The sequence below is a fragment of the Haliotis rubra genome, unplaced genomic scaffold, assembly GCF_003918875.1.
Source record: "Haliotis rubra isolate DU_JTF1 unplaced genomic scaffold, ASM391887v1 Scf773, whole genome shotgun sequence".
Classification (NCBI taxonomy): Eukaryota; Metazoa; Mollusca; class Gastropoda; order Lepetellida; family Haliotidae; genus Haliotis; species Haliotis rubra.
The window spans coordinates 244,299-266,079 of record NW_025767494.1 but is presented as its reverse complement, the minus strand read 5'-3'; the positions used below and the strand labels follow the sequence as shown (position 1 = coordinate 266,079).

Here is a 21,781-nt window from a genome sequence, read left to right as displayed (position 1 = left end):
ACAATTTAAGAATAATAACTCAAATTTTCCATCCATATTACCGCATATGCATGAGGCCAACACGTGGGAGTTCTAATTATAATTAGTGCTGGGATAAAACATGAACATGAACACAAGAAAGAATTTAAATTAATGCGCAAGACCAAAGTTTAAACTTAATTTAATTCGAACAAAAATTAATTAAATACCTACTTCTTTCTAACCTAAATATGAGTTTACTCAAAACCTGAATTTAATTCAGTGAGTTATTTTATTGTTTCAAAGATACCAATCTAATACCCCAGTGCTTGGCAGCATGTCACTTTAACTTTTACAAATGCATAAACGTGGTTCACAATTATGAATATATGAGAATCTTATGACCATAGATTCATTGATGATTGATGTGACAGACGTAGAGAGTAATGATCTTTCTCTGCGAATACTTTCTGTCATTTCCTACAAGTCACCGTTGTCTTGAATAGAATATTATTGATTCAAGAGAAAAAGCTATCAAATCAAATGGTTTTAAAAATAAGCAGTCCGACATGTCCTTAAGTTGCATATAGAAAAGATGACGGCCAGCTTGGTTATTCATGTTACAGTAGTTTAATTTTGTGAAGTACTGTAAGTAAAAACAAACGCGAAATGATTGAATGTGTTAACGTTTGATCTAAACACCGCCCATGTCAACTGAAGGTCGGTCGAAGCACTTCCAGTCCGGCTGATGGGAGTTCGGGCATTTGATAAATCATAGCTTCAAAGAAAGTGTGGAAAGATCAAAAGTATCTCTTTTCGAATTTTAAAAATGTGCAGCACAATTCATGCTGTGTGAATGTCTCGGATCAGGCAAGGTACAAAACACAGGATATCGATATTGATCAATCAATTGGAATCGATGAGTATTAACCAAATTTTTCAGTGGTTGATAACCGCCTTCATTTTTTATGCAAATTGCACTGCATATTTATAATACATTCATAAATTATATACATATTGAATATAATTGTGCCTTTGTTGAAATATTCAATATGTGAAACATGAAACATCTACAACACATTACTTTACGTTTTTATAGATTAACAATTTCTTTTTATTCTTTACATGACGTTTCAAAGCTATTTCTTTCCCCTTCATCAGATGAATGCTGAGTCAGTGCACAGAGTGAATATATATAGATAAAACATGTTTACACAACGCAATGCTCTGAAAAGTTGCTATCCATAAAAATGTGTCATGTCATGTAACTTCTAAATGCCCTTCAAGAACTACTTGAAACATCTTGATGTGTTCATCCAAATGGTCCCTGAAGAATCCTTTACTTGTGACTATTCATTCATAAATAAAACGAGGATTCGTGGGGGTTAAATGCGCGACGAAAGCGTCCAAGGCATAGATGGTGAATTCAAAGAAAGTACTAAATCCATTTCTGTATATTTGTAGGAAAAAGTCATTTGTACGATTCTGGCTATATCATGAGTATGACTCTCACTCATAGAAAGCTTGAGTTGTTGGAATATTGCTCGACATGAAAGGAAAGTTGACAATTTGAAAGATATAAATTCATCCCCTTTCTCATACAGCCTTGTGGAGAGTATTTTGTCAATCTGAATCGTTATGCAAAGTTTTAAATAAGAAATAGTAGAGGCGGTCTCATGTCTCGTTAGTTTATTGAACGATATTAGACAATCAATATACCTAGAGCTTAAGATAACCTTCTTGGCCAAATTATCTTGTTTTGATTTTTCCAACCCGAACAGAAATTGTATAGTTCGTATAGGAAAAGAATATTGTTGGTATTTGTTGAAATATGAAATATTTAGGGACTTCGTGGGACAGATTTTGGTCTCAAAATGTTGCGTACATTTCAGGCATCAATTCCTTTGTTTGCAAATTTCAGATTGAGGAACTTGTGGTCTTTGTCTGATTCAGCATTGTTTCAGCATTCAGAGTCTGTTTCTGTTTTGGTCAAACGTTTCAAATATCAATTCCCTTGTTTGCAAATTTCAGACTGAGGAACATGTGGCCTTTGTCCGATATAGCATTGTTTCAGCATTCAGAGCATGTTTCTGTTTTGGCCAAACGTTTCAAATATCAAGAACTATACTCTGTATACTCCCTAGTCGGTTGCTGGAGTTTAATCTCATTTAACGACCCAGAGTATTGTCTTGTTCTCACTTGCAGTCCCTTTGGTTCGTACTGGAGGAGACACAACTCAGAATGTTGTCCTTTGGAATTCGTCATACACGTCTTTGGCATTGTAAATCTTATATAGTTGATGTCATTAATGCTATTTTATTGAACATTATACATCATTTCCTTTACAACATATGTCTGTTAGTACCAAAGTCAACGACCAGAATGTTGCATTTTACAATATTTTCACATGGGTTATTTTTTCAGCTGAACGATTGACTTGCCTTTGCTTGTGGGGTTCGGGTACCAACGGTACTCCAGAATCTTCACTATGTAGTAGACACCTTTGATTATGAAGTCTGAGTATTGCCACGGTGTCTTCTTTCGTGCATATTTCCAATGAAATTGGATTTGTTTTAAGAATGGCTATTTTATTTCTTTCGACTGCATTACTGAAAGTAATCCTATATTTCACGTATGAATATCAATAATTAGCATTTTAGTCTGAGAAACACATTATTTTTGTAAAATATTCTTTTTTTAAAGAACAATATCTTGATCAAATGTCCAGGTACAGTTATATTTACTTCTCAAAAACGTATTTTCAAAGAACAATATTTTTAAATATCAGAGTTTTATATACAAGTGTGTCCCAATCCGTTCACGAAAGTTCAAGTGATATTCAGCCATATTAACGTATCATGTTTACCCCATTCTGTTAACCCATTACGAAAACAAATTGAAAACCAAGTAATTAAAATGAATCTTACTCATCTGCTCCAACAATACAATTATCCTTTCGCTTGTTGTGTTATCAGCAGTATCCTGTTTAAAGTCCCACGAGAAACAGTCTTATGTCCACCAAAACGCAATGATTTGCAGCGTTTAGAGGGTTTCAGGAAAGAACGTCTGTGAGTTGTCACAGGTTTGTTTACACTCTTACATGTCGTTGCAGAGAACATGTTGTCTTATCACAAACTCCCTCCCAGTAGAACGCCGCGTGAGGACCCAGATTTGTATCGCTGATCCTGAAAATAGTCTTGGGGAAAATGTGATCGATGAATAAATCAGATAATGGTGCCATCTCACCGTCAGCCCCAAGGTTTATGGGGTTTTCTTCGTCGAGGTTGTGTTTTAAGTGATTAATCAATGGGCATAATTTGAGTAATGGAAATACCGTTATTTGTAATAGTATCAGGATATTTCCAGTGCATGCTTTAAGACTGACAACTGTCAGATAAGTAGATCAATGGGCTGGCTAACGCAATTGGTTGAAACAATAATTGACAGGCGGAATTACGAAATTGTCATTGAGTTGTCGATGTGACGTCATGGCGAGTAATTAACGTAGTTTCCAGCAATTGCACTCGTAGTAAGGAATACACGGACATTTGGAAATATTATAGATTGAATTTATTAATTCCTAGTCAGGGTAGGGTCATTTTGTATTTTGTGTAATTTGTGACACGTGTGTGACTATAGTTAGTGTTTAGGAAGGTCGGAGCATCTACATCTGTGCTTTTCTTTCATACTTTTTATGATTAAACTCAGAACAGCGTGCTAGAAGTTGGTTGTTGTTTTACGTCGCACTCATAAATACGACAACTACATGGCTGCGGTCTGTAATTAATCATGATAATTAATTGCAATAACCCAATTTATGTTGAAAAGTACAGTGACTGACCTGGTTTTGGGAGATAATGGTACGTATAAGCCAAGTCAATGACCCCGTTCTCGTTAGTGCCCTCTTATGTCAAGCATGGGTTACTGAAGACCAATTCTCACCCGAATTTTCACGTGCCCCCATCATGGTGCTTCATCAAACTATATTCATGCATTTATGAACGTATTTACGTCAATGATAAAAAGAGTCACTGTGATGTTGGGTTGTTAGGTTCGAATCTAAAACTCGACTTGAGCAATCATACGTCTACCTGTTGGTTTCACCCAAGCGGGTAATGTCGGGGTTCACGATAATGCTGGGATTGGGGATGGAAGGGTGCTGGGCCGGTTTCTATTCCCCACAAATGTACAATGTCTGAAGCCTATGTCTTTTGTCCGCTTTTGTGACATTGCTGGAATTAAATCCTGGAATAAATCCTTAATCCCTCACTTACTCACTGATAAAGTCAATTATAATTTGGTTGTTGTTGTTTCAATTGGGGGCAGGACGAGTACAAATCATTTTATCTTCTAGACATTCATCTTGACGTGTAAAACGTCCCTGAACGTCCCTGTTCAAAATTGCTGTTCAAAGTGGCGTCAAATCTTACCATTCACAAACAGATACCTGATTGACGGTCAGGTACTGTGACCTTTCATCGAACATAAACCGTCCTTTACGATTAATTGGTAAAGATGATTTTCATAAAGCGATTTGAAAATGCTTCGTAACCAAGGCTTCGCTGACGCATTCAAAGATGAAGATGTACATATCAATAGCAGTCCTTCAGGAGACGAAAACCACAACCATGGTTAATTAGTCCCAGGTGTAGGAGAAAACTAAACATAAATCAAAACAACAGGAAGCAAGAGTATCTCGCCTCCCCTGACGTACTCCACATGGAAGTCAATTAGAAACCGCCGATGAATACTTCTCAGAGCTATCGACACATTTAAGTGCTTTCTTAAAAAACATTTTCCGTCGGCAACGCCACTGGTCTTGCACTTAAAGAATTTCAAAACAGTTGATTAGGAAATTATTTAGTAAAGCTAAAACCTGGAGTTATTGGAGGAGCATTTAGTACAAGGAGTTTAGTGGTATCATTTTATAGTTTTTGTACCTATAATGGCAACATATGAAAAACAATAACAATATGATAATTTGGGCAGTACATTTTTGTACCAATAATGGCAATATATGGAAAAACAATAACAGAGCGCAAGTTGACCATAGCATCTTTACGAAAACAGTTAAATCTGGTTCCGGTTCCGTTACAGATATGAATGAAACATATTTTTCCTGAATCGGAATGAAGACTCACTCTGAGTCCAAAGGGTTGCAGTGCCACGGGGACACCTTCCACACGAGCTTGAATTACAATAAAGAGCTACCAAATTGACACAAATTGCTGTCCCCTTCTCAGGATCATCTTCCACAGATTGAGGTCTACAGTATATTAGGTACCGTAGCCTCCCGCTATCTGGATATAACGAGACACATTGTTAGCCAATTCAAGCGAACGACTCATAAGAAAAGTAAAAGAAACCAGGAATATGAAAACCTGTCCAATTTGTCTCCAGGAATGGAAGGTCTTGGTTCTGAATAGATCGTGTAATGACCAGGAATTGAACCCAAATGAAGCGTATGAGATACATCGCTTTCTGGATCGTCCTCACAAAGCCCGTGGCAGTCAGTTCCTTGGGGTCCTTAACGAACTGATCAAATAAATGCAAATGTACGTTTTAGTCTTTTTTCGGTGTTGATTAAGTCAGATAGCTGTGTTGTTTTCTCCGTGGCCGGTATGGTAAATATAAGAAATATTGCCTCCTGTCTTCCTTCTTTTGTTTGTAATATTAATGCTACGTTGAGGGAACTCGCGTCATTTTGAATCATTTTGTATTTTTGTTGCCTAGAATCTGCATTAGATGTAACTGACATTTTCTAAGATGAATACAGTATTGTATCGGACCATAAGATTTAAACCTGCATTTAGACGGAACATTTGGGTCGTAAATGAATGTCTAAATGATCACAGAGCTTAAAATGGCAACAATAGTGTATATCATCGCGATATCCCTTGGACGCATAAGCTGTGATTACCATTACAATTGCAAGATGATGATGAATGAAATTATGTTGCCATTATATGAATATCTAACAGCTTGCAAAAATGTATTAATGGACTTATAGGTAGAAATGTACATGCGCTGTTTTCATTTCCAGCAGCACCTACAGACACTTCCCAATATTTCCGTGTAAGATTCCAGGGTAATTGAACCCTATTTTGGTCAAGTCCTAGACAACCACATACCTTGTTAATTGTTTCCCATCATTCCATTTCCTATTGGTAATCCCTAAGCCCAAACGTGACTTACATACTAAATCGATCGTATTTCAATTTGGACGTCTTCTATCAGAATACCGTTAGTTCTAACAAGCTTGATAAGGGGTGGTAGGCAATTAGTTGACATGTGAATTGCAAAAGAGTTGTAAACTTACATCCTTAAGAACACGCATACACAGTACTTTACATCCCGTATTGTATTGATTCTGTTCTACTTTCTATACATCTTTCATTATTCTCTCAGTGGGATGCTAAACCTTCTCTTTATACGCATTGTCTGACAGCAGTGATGAGTCTGGGCGATGAGTGGTTGATTTAGGTATATCAGTAAAGGACATGGATCCTAATAGCACGTCAAACAAAGTCTTTTAATGTTATTTACACACAGATTATATACAAGAGTTCTGTTATGTAAAGTCAGTTTGTCTATATTGTCATCGTAAACACGTATCATATCCTAGTTCAGTGTGGTTGTATGGTATTAGCATTTAGTCGTTACAGAGTACGTATCTCAGCTGTGGGATGTTGGTCCGTCTGTCGGTATAGACGTTCAAAATCTATCAGTTTATATATGTCATGGTTCTTGAAAGATTTGTTATCTCGAACTCAAGATATCATCACCGTTGATAATGATTCACAAATATAACATAATAATAGAATGAAATTCCGATTATTTAATGAATTCTCTGAAATTGTTAAACACCTTGTAAATGGATGGCCTTCCTTGGCACAAACATCATATCTTAAACAACACAGTGGCATGGCGTCATGGAAAATTATCTTATTAAACCTTTTTGGAATAGGCCCATATACAGCATAAGAAGATTTCCTGAAACAAACCTGATCTTTCCCTTTTTGATAAAGCCAATGATTTGAATGCATTTATGTTACTGAATTTTCTGTGCCTTTTCACAGCAATGTGATTGGCAAGATTCAGTAAAACATGATAGTATGCGCACCTCGCCTTTGTAATGTTTTGCTTGCATCCCAAGTACACTGTCATCAGCTTCCCAATTGTTCTCGGGGCCCTTGGTTTGGTACCACCTGACCTCGTCTCCGCCGGGAGCACATCCCTTCTGACACTCTGTGTAATGCTGAAGGCCGCAGTGTTGGGGAGGGCGCAAGGGTGCCCGAGTTGATGATGAGCTTGACCAGCCTGACAGTAAACCATTATATAAAGCCTCAACGCCTTGGCATAACCAAACCCGTTAAAAGATCTTATTTGGTGTAAGGGGTGAAATTTACATAAATGGGCCCAACACTTTCATATGTTGGAGTCATACACTGAACTTCTGTTACCATTGCAAATGAGGAGACACCAGAAATTGGCTAGACGTATTGCATTCACATTAGGTAGGGAACTCGGACTTTGGAATGACGAGTTATAAACGTTTCAACCACCTGACTACCCGACCCTCGTTTAAGGTTGAACGTATAACATACAGACTGGGGCTGTCGTGACGAAGAATCTTCACACGACTTTGTCATGCTATGTGAACCATATATTATATTTAAACATTCATTCATGTGATTGGGAAAGATTAACCAATATATAAATTTAAGCCATCAGTGAATCAAGCCATGTAGTATAATCGAAATGCATATTCATCACAGTGACAGTGTAAATATAACACGCCAGACAATACCCAGTCTCGATTATCCGACGAAACGGGTTCTTCTGGCCGTAAGAGGCAGAACAGCAGTGAACATTGCATGTTCAGCTCTACAGTTGAAAACTGTATAATAGCGAGACAACGTCCAAGAAAACGTAACTATCGTATTATCAACCAATCCTGACATCATAGTTAATGTACCACGTAACATACAAATCGATGTCTGGGGAAGACATCAATGCATTATCAACATTTATTTCATTAGGATCGCATTTTCAAAACCGGTTTTTCGACTGGATGCATGCAAAGGAAAACTTCGCAATATAACCGGTTTACCGGTTCAGACATGAAAATCTTCGGATATTTCCGCATTTTTCACACCGGAAATCGGAATTTCCGTTCACACCGGAAATCAAGTTAAGTTCGGTTTGAAGTTGTGTTCTTAATTTTGGTTCAAGTGTTTCGCAATGTTTTGGATCTGAATGTTATATATATATTTACTCATTATTGACCAGTGATCCCTGATATGTCCTGACCAGGTCAAGTTGCTGTCTAAAATCTCAGGGCTTTTTTGAGAGTGGAGAAACTAGTTCAAACTAGTAACCACTGTGTTGATGTTAAATTGTTCTTTTCCTTGTTTCCTTCATTTTAACATGATTAAAAGTTTTATTAAAGCTTAATCAAGCATAGTGATTTTGTTGTGTTTTTGCTTTATAAATCAAGCATTAACTCGATTATAAGTAATTTGATAAAAATATTCTTGCAATATATTGCAATACGTATCGCAATATATGCTTTCGAATCGCAATATATCGCAATATGAAAATTCTCTGCAATACCCACCCCTATTCAGAAGTTTCAATTAACGTGAACATTTAACACTTTGAGCTACTCAATGTTTACTTTACCTTTCACAGACATCACGCTGCACGATATTGCGTTATGTTCATGTCAGTTTCATAAGGAATTGCTGACTTGTTATATTTCATACCACGTTTGGGTTTTTAAGTGGCATTTAGATGTGATACACATACGGAAGAGCGTTTCCACCTGATGAAGGAGTAAGGATAAACTCCTAAACGTTGTGTTCTTCATAATAAAGAAGTTTACATCCATAGAACTCTTCCTTAAACCACATTTGTACTATCTGTACATAACGTTTTCCAGGAACATATGCAAATGTTTAATTATATTGATCGTAATTGAGGTTCAGTCCCCTAATAAGATGTGATATTGACAAAATGTCAACGTGCATCACAATCCCGAACTACTCATTGGTGAACAAAAACGACAATTATCTAGAACGGTTAACTTAATTCACATACAATGCGATAAAGCGTCCGGGGTTTGGTTAAATGCGTATGTCATATATTTCACTTATCAATATGTCTGTCCCATGATTCTCCTTCTGTCCAGTAAATATGAAACGTCAGTCACAGAGAACAACCAGTCTCTATTATCTGACAAAACAAATTCCAAAAGGTGTAAACAGGTGAATATTTTTTAAACGGATCAACGAAATTCAGTGACGTCAACACGTGTTTGCGAATAACAAATATGATATGTGTGTCACCGTCCAAGCTGAGGTAAACACGACTGCTCCAGATACTGTTAGTACGTGTCATTTGACATAAACACAGTCAAAATCTCACTGCAACGAAAACAAACCAACGCATAGTTCCTTGCAGAGTACATGTGGCCCTTCATTACTCAGATTGAAGTCCAGTCATGTCACACCCAACACCTAACACTGTGTATCTGTTTTCAAACTAGGCCCTGAGAGGTTGAGTACATCCCAGACCTGAAGCCCGTGCCTCAGTCATGATCAGGCAAACCCTTCTCTGACAAGGTCACGGGGTCGTGCCAAGATAACTAATCACTACTGAGAAAGTACGGTGGATTCCTCATATTTGTAAGACTGATTATAATATGAAAATTCGGCTTACCCGTACAACGACTGTGCTATTGGCCGCATGTTGATGTTTGGGTTGTGACGCAGTCATATGCATGTGGGTCAGGGATACTATCGGGTGTTGTTATCTGGGAGATTAGGTTTTGTTGTCCATAAATATTTGTGCACGGATTTACTTTGGTGGTAGACGCATTGCAGCGTTGAGCACACTTCAGGGGGCAACAAGAGGCATTAACGTTACGTTACTTGAGATTACGATGGCGTGGAGAGTGAGTAACGTTTTAGGGCGCAATATTAACGTTGCTAGCCTAGTGGACAGGACAAATATATTGCAAGAATCCAGCGTGTGAGTGAACGAGCGAGTGAGTATGGTTTTACGCCTCATTTAGCAACATTCCAGCAATATCACGGCGGGGGACACCAGAAAAGGGATTCACACATTGTGTCCATGTGGGGAATCGAGCCCAGTCTTCGGCGTCACAAGCCAACACTTTAACCACTAGGCTACCCCACCGCCCTCATCAGAGTTAACGCCATATCATAGCCAAATTGTTATGTACAGCGACATTAGATACACGCAGCAAAATCATTAATTTTGCTAAATCTAAGCTAAAAGCAAAGTATTTTATACAGTTCTGACAACAAAATACTCTAAAATGGGTTTTTTTAAAAATGTTTCTGCGGCTTATAAACGCTTAAAATCCAATGATGATGTTTGCAAAAAGGCCGATGGTCCGTAACAAGCTCTTGCAAAAGTCGCCTAAAAATATGAAACTTGGAAACATATTCAACAAAAACGTTTTGAAGTTTTGCCAACTCGACGATCTATTGTAGGCTGTTTTGGCACTAGTAGTGATATTGTTTTCAAAATTTAACGTATTCTTTAGGAAGGTTACTAGATTTGGTTACGTTGGTAACATGTTTTTCTTTCTACCCTTGGCAAATGTTTAAATGATGGCATTATAGTGCAAGGAATTTGGAATGGCTTCACTGCGCGGAATAAAATATTTGTATATGTCGAACTATTCCAATGTCCCTGTTGTAAAATGGACTGAAAGTCTCAGATCAACACGTTAGTTTGCTTTTTGCATCCAAATAAAGACAGAATCATCGCCCAAGGCCTCATCTGCATGTATTTATTTAATAAACCTCATTGAAAGTGTTTAAGCTTTACCCCGAATGTTGTTCTTACAAAGGTAATATGCCTTGTCCTGAAACGTTCGGAGCTTAACTATGATTGACTGCATTGGTAAATTTGGTTGCTCTTTCACAACTTGTGGTCGAACAGTGCTGACGTACATGAGTCCACCTGGTATTGAAGACTCCCTCTTAGTGTGTAAAAAGTCGCCAACAGCAGAAATGACTTAATTATCATTTGCATAATGCAAATTAGACAGTTCTTCCACCAAGTTTGAGAAGTGATGGAACTCGGACAGATCCAAATCTCATGAATACGGATAATGCGCAATGACTGCAAAGAATTTTGGCAAGAGACTTGAGACTCTAGAGTTACCTAAACAGATTAACATAATACTGTTAATGGTCTGACCTTCCAGGAGGCAGCCCGCATACTACACAATATGATTCCGTTGTAACAGTGAGTTCAGTTTTACGCCGCACTCAGCAATATTCCAGCTGTATGGCGGCGGTCTGTAAATAATCGAGTCTGGACCAGACAATCCAGTGATCAACAGCATGATAATCGATCTGCGTAATTGGGAACCGATGACATGTGTCAACCAAGTCAGCGAGCCTGACCACCCGATCCCGTTAGTCGCCTCTTACGACAAGCATAGTCGCCTTTTGTGGCAAGCATGGGTTGCTGAAGACCTATTCTACCCCGGATCTTCACGGGTCCCGTTGTAACAGAATACCTGAAGCCATCGCCTTTCCTCCTGATGGACAGGAGACTCTGCCTCCTTCGGAGGATGAAAGGTACATGTTTCCATTGCTTTGTCTCTGGCTGGGGAACCAAGACTCATCCAGTGTTACAAATCAGTCAACAACAACAACAAACAAACAAAAACGTTGAGGAGATGATGAATGTTGAGCCTTTCTGATGAGGAGTCCGAAGCTTTGGAAATCATTTGTATGCCCAATTCATTCTTTGGAATGTTCTCAACTCTTTCATGTAGGATGCCTACTGTATTGGCTACGAACCTTTCAGCCATCGATAGGTGGGGAGTAGAAATGGCCTCAACAACCAAGATGACAACAGACTAGATCGGGTTCCAAGTGAATGGTATTCATAACCTATCACTGGATTGCCTCGTCCATCACCATAACAAATAGATCATTGTAGGTGTATTTTGTCTTTTACATATGTAATGTGCAGATCTTACTGTATTTCAATAATTATCAAAATTATGATATAGAGACACAAACAATAAGGAAGCATTGCTGGAGCTGCAATTCGCTGGAAAGAGTTGCCTCCCTTGGAAACTGTAGAAACCTATGATTGGGGTTCGAATCCCGGTTAGTCCCCATTATACTTCTTGGTTTGTCAGCGCCATACCCCTGCTCAGGGGTTTTACAAAATGGTGAACGTCTGAAACCTACATGTCTTCTGGTTTCCGTTCTACATTTAGCTGCAAGCCGTGATATACATGGAATACCTTCCTCTTCCAAAAAAGGGGCAGTGGGGTAGCCTAGTGGTTAAAGCGTTAAAGCACATTGAGCATGCTCTGGATGGACTCTGGCGCACAAGAAATATCCATATATTATTTATTATTATTGTTATTAATATTTTGACAACAGCGTTAAACCCAGTGGTAGAGTAGGACATGATTAATTTTTTTAGCAAACGCTTGGAGTCATCACTGATTTTCAGCGATCCATATGATGAACATCATTATTGCCTTTTACACACAATGGAATCGGCAGATAATCAAGATTGGCTGTTCAGGCATTGGCGATATATATTTCCGTATCATAAGTTGAACAGTTCATTTCCTTTCCAACCTCCAGAAAAAACGCTGATGCGAGGACGAACTGTTCGAACTGCTATTAATGAAATCCATTAAAAATACCGAAATATCGCCGGAAATGAGCAACTGTGCCAATGGGTACACTTGTAAGATTACACAAGCAGTAATCATTCCTTAATCACGACACACGTAACAGGGATCTTATTCACCTTAGTTCGTGTGCCAGTGTTAAACACTTGGCGAGTTGGCTTTTCTGACACAACAGCCATTACCCCAACGGCTCAGCCTGAACAGCCCAAAGAAGCCCTCAACCATCGTAGAGTTTAACAGCCGATTTGACAATTTTAGACTATCGACCCACAGTGTGCAGCAGAAATCGCTCGCAATAAGAGTTTCAAGAATGCCCAGAACAAACTTTTGGAGGTCTTTAAATGTCGTGCATCGCATTACAGGGCTTCTGTGACTCCGTAACAAGGGAAGGGGATTGTTGAGGGAACAAAACTGTCTTGGTTGGAGTGGAGAAGTTATCGATTCTAGCTGTACTTGCTGGAGCAATTGATGCAGCAATTTGTCCATGCCCCACTCTGTATGACGTTGTGCCGGGTTATTTCGGGGGAACAAGTGTGAATTATTAACTAAACCAAATCCGAACACAAATGTTGGAACACGCAAGTGGCCTCATTAGGCGATACAGAAACGCTTTGCTTAATCCTACTTGTACTTGTGTTTTTTTATTTATTACAGATGGACACGACAAAAAAATGGTTTCTACTTCATGCGTTGATTTGTTTTAGTTGTGATATCGAGATTCGTTGATAGAATGGTAGCAAGTTGTTCTTTATGAATGTATCTTTCATTCTTATTGTGTACCCGACAAGATCCGGGTTAGAATTGGTCTCCAGCAACCCATGCTTGTCGTGAGAGGCGACTAACGGGATGAGGTGGTCAGGCTCGCTGACTTAGTTGACACATGTCATCGTATCCTTATAGCATAGATCGATGTTCATGCTGTTGATCACTGGATTGTATGGTACAGACTAGATCATTCAGAGACCGCCGCCATATAGCGAGAATATTGCTGAGTGCGCCGTTAAACAACATACAAACAAACAAATAATATTGTTAAATGTAATAAGGTTTGTTTACTGTCCTGGTTGATGATGTATATTGCTATAATATTACAGAATAGTCTAATTAACCGAGCAAGATTCCACAGGGCGTAAGAGGCACAATGGTGACTGGGCCTCTGAAATTCAGCTTTTACACCAGGTGTTAGCTAGAGGTTAAACAAGTCCCGAACTTCGAGCAGCACATACACTGTCAATCTCCATAAAAGAACGTTTTTCACGCCTGACGTCGCACGACGGTACCCCTTCATACGGCGTTAATCTGGAAAGAATCGAGTCTTGACCAGACAACCCAGTGATACTGACCAGACAATCCAGTGATACTGACCAGACAATCCAGTAACAAGACAACACGTCTACTTATTTTGTCGAAACTGACAACAATGTTGATATTAATTACACGATTTGTCAGTCCAAAACAGCAAACATTGCAAACTGATCACTAATCCTGTCGTCCGATGAGAGCATATACCTATAATTCTGTTGTTTATACATGTAATGAACTGGCGTTAACTCAGTTGTAAATTCTTAAAACATTACGTCATTACAGCTATGATGGTCTCATGTATAAACATTCAGGAAAGATGTTTTCTTTGTCGATATGACATTTTAACTGCAGCAGAACAAAAGCACTCTCATTAGAACTCACTTGATTTGCCTTTGCATGTATTTGTGAAGGGTGCAAGCAATGAGGCAGGATACGATGACCTAAACTCCTGGGCCCTTATTCTCGAAACGTTCGTAGCCCTAAGAATTCTTAGCCAATCGTAGCCAATGCATTAAGAATGGGCTTAAGAAGTTCGTAGGGCTACGAACGTTTCGAGAATAGCTAGCCTGATGTCATCACTATTTGAATGTGATTCATACTTATACATGGTTATGATGTAAACAGAATAGTACAAGCGATTCTACTTTTACGCGAGAATATGACACAGTGTTTTTCTCGCTCTCATTTACGTAAAGCATATATCAAGATTCACATGCTTTTTCCAACTCCATATAACTCGACATAATTGTTTGGAAAAATCCCCGTTTTTGTTATATACACACAAAGGTAATATGTGGCACAGAACGTATCCGTTGTGATCCAAATGGACACAAATGAGTAATTATCGATATCTGTAGTTCCAGCAATAGCCGTAGATGTATTTGTTCACTCACTCGTGGTCCACAATATTTGCTGTTTCATTCTTCATTATATAAATATCACAGCTTCATTTGACCTGACATTTGATATCTAATTATACTCTCATCTGACATTAAATATTACACATAACATCGTTATGATCGCCTGCAATAACACTGTTCAATTGCATTTTAGTGATTGTCAGTGCTAACTTGTCAACTAAGGCCTTGTCAACTGAGGCCTTATTATATGCTTGTATATAATACGTGAGACGTTCATGACGACACACACCGATCACGTTACGTCATCGGGACAGTAGACTGCCTTCAGTGGAGTTTATCTGCAACGTGGACGGAGGCCACCAGAAATGGTATTCATGTTGGGAATCGAACCCGGGGGTTCGGCGTAACGAGTAGACGCTGAATCCACTAGGCTACGCCCCTGCCCCATTGGCCGAACGTAACGTTACCAAATGGATACAGTGACCCGTCTCGGTGACTCAGGATCGTTGCTCTTAATATCAATCACTTGATTTTCTGTTCTAGATTCGACTTATGTCCTATTGTTGGAATAAGACTGAATGCGGTGGTAAGCTTGATCAGTAACTTGGTTGGTGAACCCCAATTTCGTAGATCGGGGCTCAATATGTCGATCATTGGATTGTCTGGTCAGGAATAAATTATTCAGGCACCGCCGTCATGCCGTCTGACTGAGGCGTAAGATCAGGCATCATTCAAAGTCAGAATAGGGACACAATGTTTGATAATTATGCCAATCAAACCAGCCAACTGCAAACCGACCCTCTCTGAGCTGAATGTTAAAGTATGCACAGGGCAGCGTGGTAATCTCATTATTTGTCAGTTCCTGATCCAACGAAGCGCTAATCAAAATGAATATATTGTGTTTATTAACAGCTGTACAGGGGTCTCATGATCAGTCCAGTGTTCACGATTATGACCTGATTATATCTGAAACAGAATAGATTAGGTATTACAGATACGGCGTTATATATTCGACAACATATCTGTTGCATATTGGTACTGTTTTCACGCACGCAAACAATGACTTATTTATAACTTCACGCGTATTGGCCACAGTCCACTGCACCTAACCGCTGAGTTTTCTCAGATCTTCTCAGTATCTTTTGTCCAAAAGAGGGTTTGTTTTGGGTTTTTTTGTTTTGTTTTTCTGCAGTAATGAATAAATGACCATTGCAATACTGATAATGAATCCTATCACATGGTCAAACAAATGGATGTACCCAAGTGGTACCAAATATCATCATCAGATATTTGACATCTTTTAATGAAAGGTATGGGCTCAACATACCATCCCTGTTATGCTCGTCAGACTCAAACCCGTACTCGCGGGTGTCGTGAGTTAGTACAGTTTTGCGCCGCTTATAGCAATATTCCAGCAGTATCATGGCGGGTCACCAGAAATGGGTTTCACCTATTGTACCCTTGTTGGGAATCGAACCGGATCATCTGACGAGCGAATGCTTTGGCCACTGTGTTGCCCACCGCCCCTCATGGATGTGGCTAATGTTGTAAGCGGCTTATGCCTGATTCACTTCAAAACATTCACTCCTGGTGGAGATGCTCTTACCGTTGATGTCAAAGGTGGTACTCTGATGACATGCTGCCTTGATGCCATGGCTGAGACGACCAAACTCATGAGTGGCTACCACGGGAAAGTGTTTCGCCGACTTCAGCGCTCCGATCAGAACGTGCTGTTGAGAATAACACAATATATAATATACACTGTGACGTAATTTATGAACGCTTGTTGCAAAAGACACAAAACAATGCCCTCTGACGTCAGATTGTTCATCGTGTGTTCTTAAGCTCCTCCCAGTGATCTTCATCTCTACAGGCATTACAATAGCATAAGCCCAGAGATGTTGAGAGTTTTCAATATTTTGTTAACTAAATATAGCCTGCGACAGCGCATTCTATAGGAGGCGCTGGTCATGAAAGCACTTTTATTTTAAAAAAACATTTAATATATTTCAATTTCGGTTTCAGCCTAGGTCATGGGGCTGAATGAATTATGAGATAATTTGCATGTATTTCGTGTCAGTATTCGGTATCAGACCTGAATATAAGTGGGATCTTTTAACGCTCATGTCAGGAAACTGATTACAGAAATGGGAATTTATGTCTAGAAATTACAGGACAGGAAACGGCATGACCTTTTACAAATTAATAATTGTTTACTTTGTGAATCACGGTTTGCCTTTTGGAAACGTACATTGTCACGGATATAATATAAGTTGTTCATTGGACACGAGGGGGACATGGGGTTCCCTGAGGAACATAAACAAACCAATGAACAACGTATTTAATATCTTACCGAACACCTCAATGTTAATTTTGAACTGTTTGAAGCACAGGCATATAATAAGGAGTACCGGAGTTAGGCAACCGCCCAAACACTACTAACACGAAGTACCAAACGATTCCCACAGTTCGGCTTTTCCAGCGGGTAACATAGAAAATGTTACTCGCTTGTAAGCGGGATACAGTGATTGGCTCAGCCAATCAGAAAACGACATTAATGCGTGAGGTAAGATAACGAGTGATACACATGGCTTGTTTGCAGGCTATTTTGTTTCATCATTTCTGACAGTTTAGCGACCATAATTTGGGTTTCGAACCATGTCCGAGTCGAACGTTTTGTCGACATGACTGAACATGTACGACACCAGGTGTTCACATCATGCCCAGTCGGTGTCCGTCAGCACAGCGTGCGTGTAGTCCACGTATTCTCCTTGAATATGTGACTGAGTGAGTGAGTATCGTTATACGCCGCTTACAGCAATATTCCAGCAATACTACGGCGTGAGACACCACACATTGTACCCATGTGGGGAATCGAACCCGCGTAGAATGCTTTAACCACTAGGCTACACCATCGCCTGTGGTTTATACGTAGTAGTAATAATAATAATAGTAGTAGTAGTAGTAGTAGTAGTAGTAGTAGTAGTAGTAGTAGTAGTAGTAGTAATAGTAGTTGAAGTAGTAGTCATAGTAGTAGAAGTAATCGTGGTTGGTTGTAATCGTCGTCGTAGTAGTAGTTGTAGTAGTAGTAGTAGTAGTAGTAGTTGCAGCAGTGGTAGTAGTAGTAGTAGTAGTAGTAGTTGTAGTAGAAGTAGTAATAGTAGTAGAAGTAATCGTGGTTGTAATCGTCGTCGTCGTAGTAGTAGTAGTACTAGTAGTAGTAGAAGAAGTAGTAGTAGTAGTTGTAGTTGCAGAAGCAGTAGTAGTAGCAGTAGCCTACATCCATGTCGTCCACGCCGCCAGGGTTACCCGCACTAAGCACTTCCTGGTCAGTCAGATGGTACAAGTAGCACCCGGACTTGGTGATGATAGCCACAACATCCTGCAACACATGACATACAGTTGATACACACCGCTGACGTACACTGAAATACATACAATTGGTATATACAGCTGATATACACAACGGAAGACATTAACCTAAAAATGGCAACAAATACTGATATAGATATACAGGAAGATACACAAGCTGATAATCAACGCCTGTCATTCTGTCTGGAACACTGAAACTATTATGGAATCTTGAAATCACAACGACAGAATGCCTACATTTTTCGTGTCCAGACTGAACGAGGGGTTGCTGGTGTCAGGCACGTGCACTTGAAAATCGGGGTCAGTCTGTCGTGGAGACAGCTCCGCACCAACCTGGAACATACGGATGTATACATGTGAGCATTAATGAAGCTTATTCTAATGAGTATGCATGCACTACATTTTGTATATGCTTTGAAAACCAAACTAAGCCTATTAAAATGGAAACTGTAACATATTTTAGCCTGATTAAAAATAAAATTGAAATATGGATCACTTGCAGTCTGAGAGGAATACACGAAAACATGAATATCAGCAATGCCAGAAAGTATGGTTACCATTATTACGTCGCCAATCTGATAGTCACACCTGTCTTAAATAAGTATTGTTATGATTCTATGAAACACTACTGGCGACCGCATCAGTACCTGGTATAGCCACCATTCGCATGGATAATATCTACCAGTCTCCTCTTCGTACTGACAATCAAGCATCGAATTCCAAGCTTTGGAATCCTCTTCCATACATCACAGAGTGTCTGCATCAGTTCCTGCAGATTTGGAGTTTAGATCACGAGGATATCTAGCTCGAAGTTGGCGTCCAAGATAGTCACGGCTCGAGAACGTTCAGTGACTGAGTGAGTGAGTGACTTTACTTTTACGCCGCTTTTAGCAATATTCCAGCAATATCACGGCGGGGGACACGAGAAATGGGCTTCACACATTGTACCCATGTGGGGAATCGAACCCGGGTCTTCAGCGTGACGAGCCAACGCTTTAACCACTAGGCTACCCCACCGCCCCCAAGAACGTTGAGGTCATCCATGAATATAGCATGACTGTCAAGGAGATGGTTGTCAAAATGTGGCACGACGGCGCTAACCTGTACTTCCTGTTGATGACGTTGGCCATTGAGTGTCCCAAGTACTGTAATACATCTAACTTGCAGTTATACGAAACACACGTCCACGCCACCACTGAGCCATGGGTCATGGGATTTCGTCATTCTAGACAAAATTGGACTCAATCAATGTCTTTGGTCTTCCTCGGTGTTCCAGATCTTGTACGATCGTTTACTTTACGGCCACCTGCTTTCTCATAATATCTCATTGTTAATGTTCAGGTTTGCGCAAATGTTGCGACATGGCATCCCAATAATTTGTTATCGTGTATCGTTGTAAGTCAACGTCTTGCCATGCCAAGAGGGGTTAATTTTCAGCAATGTGGTGTTTGAAATCAGGTTTAAAATGGTGTGCACATACTGCAATTATGAAACTCATACCCCAATTTGCACGGTGCCTTCGCAGCGCGTGAATATGTGACTCAAAGCTTTCCAGATATTGTGCGAAGCACGTATTTTACCTGTGCATTCCAGTAAGCTTGGGTATGATCGCCTGGATTCACATGCTGTTCAAATAATGCTAATATGTGTATTTATATCAGTCGGGTTACATAATGCTTTATATTCCTCTTTCGTTAGGGCTCGAATGTGTCTTATAGATGTGGAAGCCTATAGTACCGCTTCAGGTACGATATTGGTGCGAAATGATCATACACAGGCAATCAGTGACACTTGTTGAAAACCATAAGGTGAGATGAACGAATGTTTCATTTCCATTAAAGCCCATGGGCTTAAATCCGGGGTTTTCATTTCCCCATATCGATGGGTCAGTCTCTGACGCGGGAAACAAAGCCAGGAATTCCTCGATCAGGGCCCCTTCCTTCCTCAATTCTCGTCTACGCCTATGTTCTACAATGCATTTACATTCTGTTCTCATCAACGTATTCATTGCCATGCCCATCCCTCTTTTACTAACGCACCATGGAATTTTTCTCGCTTGTAGGGGTACCTTGATTAGACAACAATTTGCGCTATTTGAATCCATCTCAAAACGAGATTATGGTAGGGAATTGCTATACGGTATGTCATAACAAAATGGGAATGAAAAATATCTGATTAATAGATGGTCAGCAGGTATAAGAGAAGGGTCATGCACACACTGCACTTACCATGTGAGTGAGTGAGTGAGTTTGGTTTTATTTATCATCGCTGTTCGTCCTATTTTAACGATTTTAGTACCCAGTGAAGCATTTTAACGAAGCCCGTGAAGAATGGTACTGGTTTCTGAAACTCGGCATTGTCGTAAAAAGCGACAAAACGAATCGAATGGTAAGACTCGGCGATGACTGTTGTGTCGTATCCCATTTGATCTATGGATATCCTACCTCTACGATTACTTATTTTGAATTGGATCAACTACATCTATATATTTTAAAGCAAGCGAGACGTTTGTACGCCGCTTTAACTATTTCCACACCAAGAGAATCATACCTAAACCCATCTATGCCATGGAACTTCATTTCTCAGATAATCTCACCCGAATGTCTAACATGATTAAAATAAACCTGAGCAGATAAAGGTTGAAACTCTCTGTCCTCAATGCAAGAGGTACTTTACCCTTTGGACTATGCGATCTTAGCTCTGAGGCTTTCGTAAGGCATTGTTAAGGTATGAGAGAAACACATTTAGTTGGACGTAAAAGGCAAAGGTGTGTGAATGGTAGGGCTGCGCAATATAACCAGTTTACCGGTATTTACCGGTTCAGACATGAAAACGATACGTATTGCGATGCGCTGATCGAAAACCGGTATCTTGACATGCATTCGGAAAACTTTGTAACACTCGGAAATCTTCGGATATTTCCGTTTTTTAAATTGTTCCTTTCCTTGTTTCATTTGTGCCAAACATTATTTACATTTATATTTTGCCATGATTAAAAGTTTTCCTAAAGCCTAATCAAGCATTGTGATTTTGTTGTGTTTTTGCTTTACAAATCAAGCATTAACTCTATTATAAGTAGTTTTTTTGTTAAAAATATATCTTGCAATATATTGCAATACATATCGCAATACATGCTTTCGCATCGCAATATATCGCAATACGAAAATTCCCTGCATTACCCACCCCTACCAAATACTTAGATCTTTTGATGCCATTCTTTGTTCGTTTCATGCCAGCAGTTTATTCTATTGAAAGTTCTGAATCATATTAAGAAAATACCTCCAGGTGTCTGTAATACAAAAGCCAAGCTATAACATCTTAAGGATACTCCCGAGGTCTTCGCCCTGTGCATGAAGGGGGACAAGTCTCGGGTTACATATAAAAGATGGAATACACGTATGTTCAGCTGTCATCTACATTTACGAAAACTCGTACCGAGACGATATTACTGTCTCAAGACACCAAAAGTATATTTACTTACCGAGATTGCACAGAGGATAAAAAATGTTATTACAGACTTCATGCTGGTATAACTCTCAACTACAAAGTGAACGACCTAATATCTTATCTTGTGTAGACA

The 21,781-nt window shown here is 39.4% G+C and overlaps 2 protein-coding genes across 2 annotated transcripts in view; both read right to left on the bottom strand.

The window, feature by feature from the left end:
- LOC124260760 (proton-associated sugar transporter A-like) overlaps window positions 1-9,730 on the bottom strand; it is a 50,927-nt gene extending 41,197 nt beyond the window's left edge. Inside the window, exon 1 of the mRNA XM_046695073.1 lies at window positions 9,682-9,730. Coding sequence (XP_046551029.1) covers window positions 9,682-9,710 — 29 coding nt within the window. The 5' untranslated portion in view covers window positions 9,711-9,730. The remainder of the gene's footprint in view (window positions 1-9,681) is intronic.
- A 5,981-nt stretch (window positions 9,731-15,711) lies between these two features.
- LOC124260743 lies at window positions 15,712-21,772 on the bottom strand. The gene is made up of 5 exons (XM_046695055.1): window positions 21,683-21,772; window positions 18,439-18,534; window positions 18,110-18,211; window positions 16,436-16,559; window positions 15,712-15,795 (listed from the first exon to the last, which is right to left on the bottom strand). Exons 1-5 carry the CDS (start codon window positions 21,722-21,724, stop codon window positions 15,779-15,781), a joined length of 381 nt encoding a protein of 126 aa, XP_046551011.1. The 5' UTR covers window positions 21,725-21,772; the 3' UTR covers window positions 15,712-15,778.
- Window positions 21,773-21,781: the final 9 nt, after the last annotated feature.

Bases quoted from the DNA above. Each gene is read 5' to 3' on its own strand.
- LOC124260743 (XM_046695055.1), bottom strand. From the start codon at position 21,724: ATGAAGTCTGTAATAACATTTTTTATCCTCTGTGCAATCTCG. The intron at 18,535-21,682 runs GTAAGTAAATAT...CGTATGTTCCAG, and splicing joins TTATCCTCTGTGCAATCTCG to GTTGGTGCGGAGCTGTCTCC. The intron at 18,212-18,438 runs GTAGGCATTCTG...CATGTGTTGCAG, and splicing joins TCAGTCTGGACACGAAAAAT to GATGTTGTGGCTATCATCAC.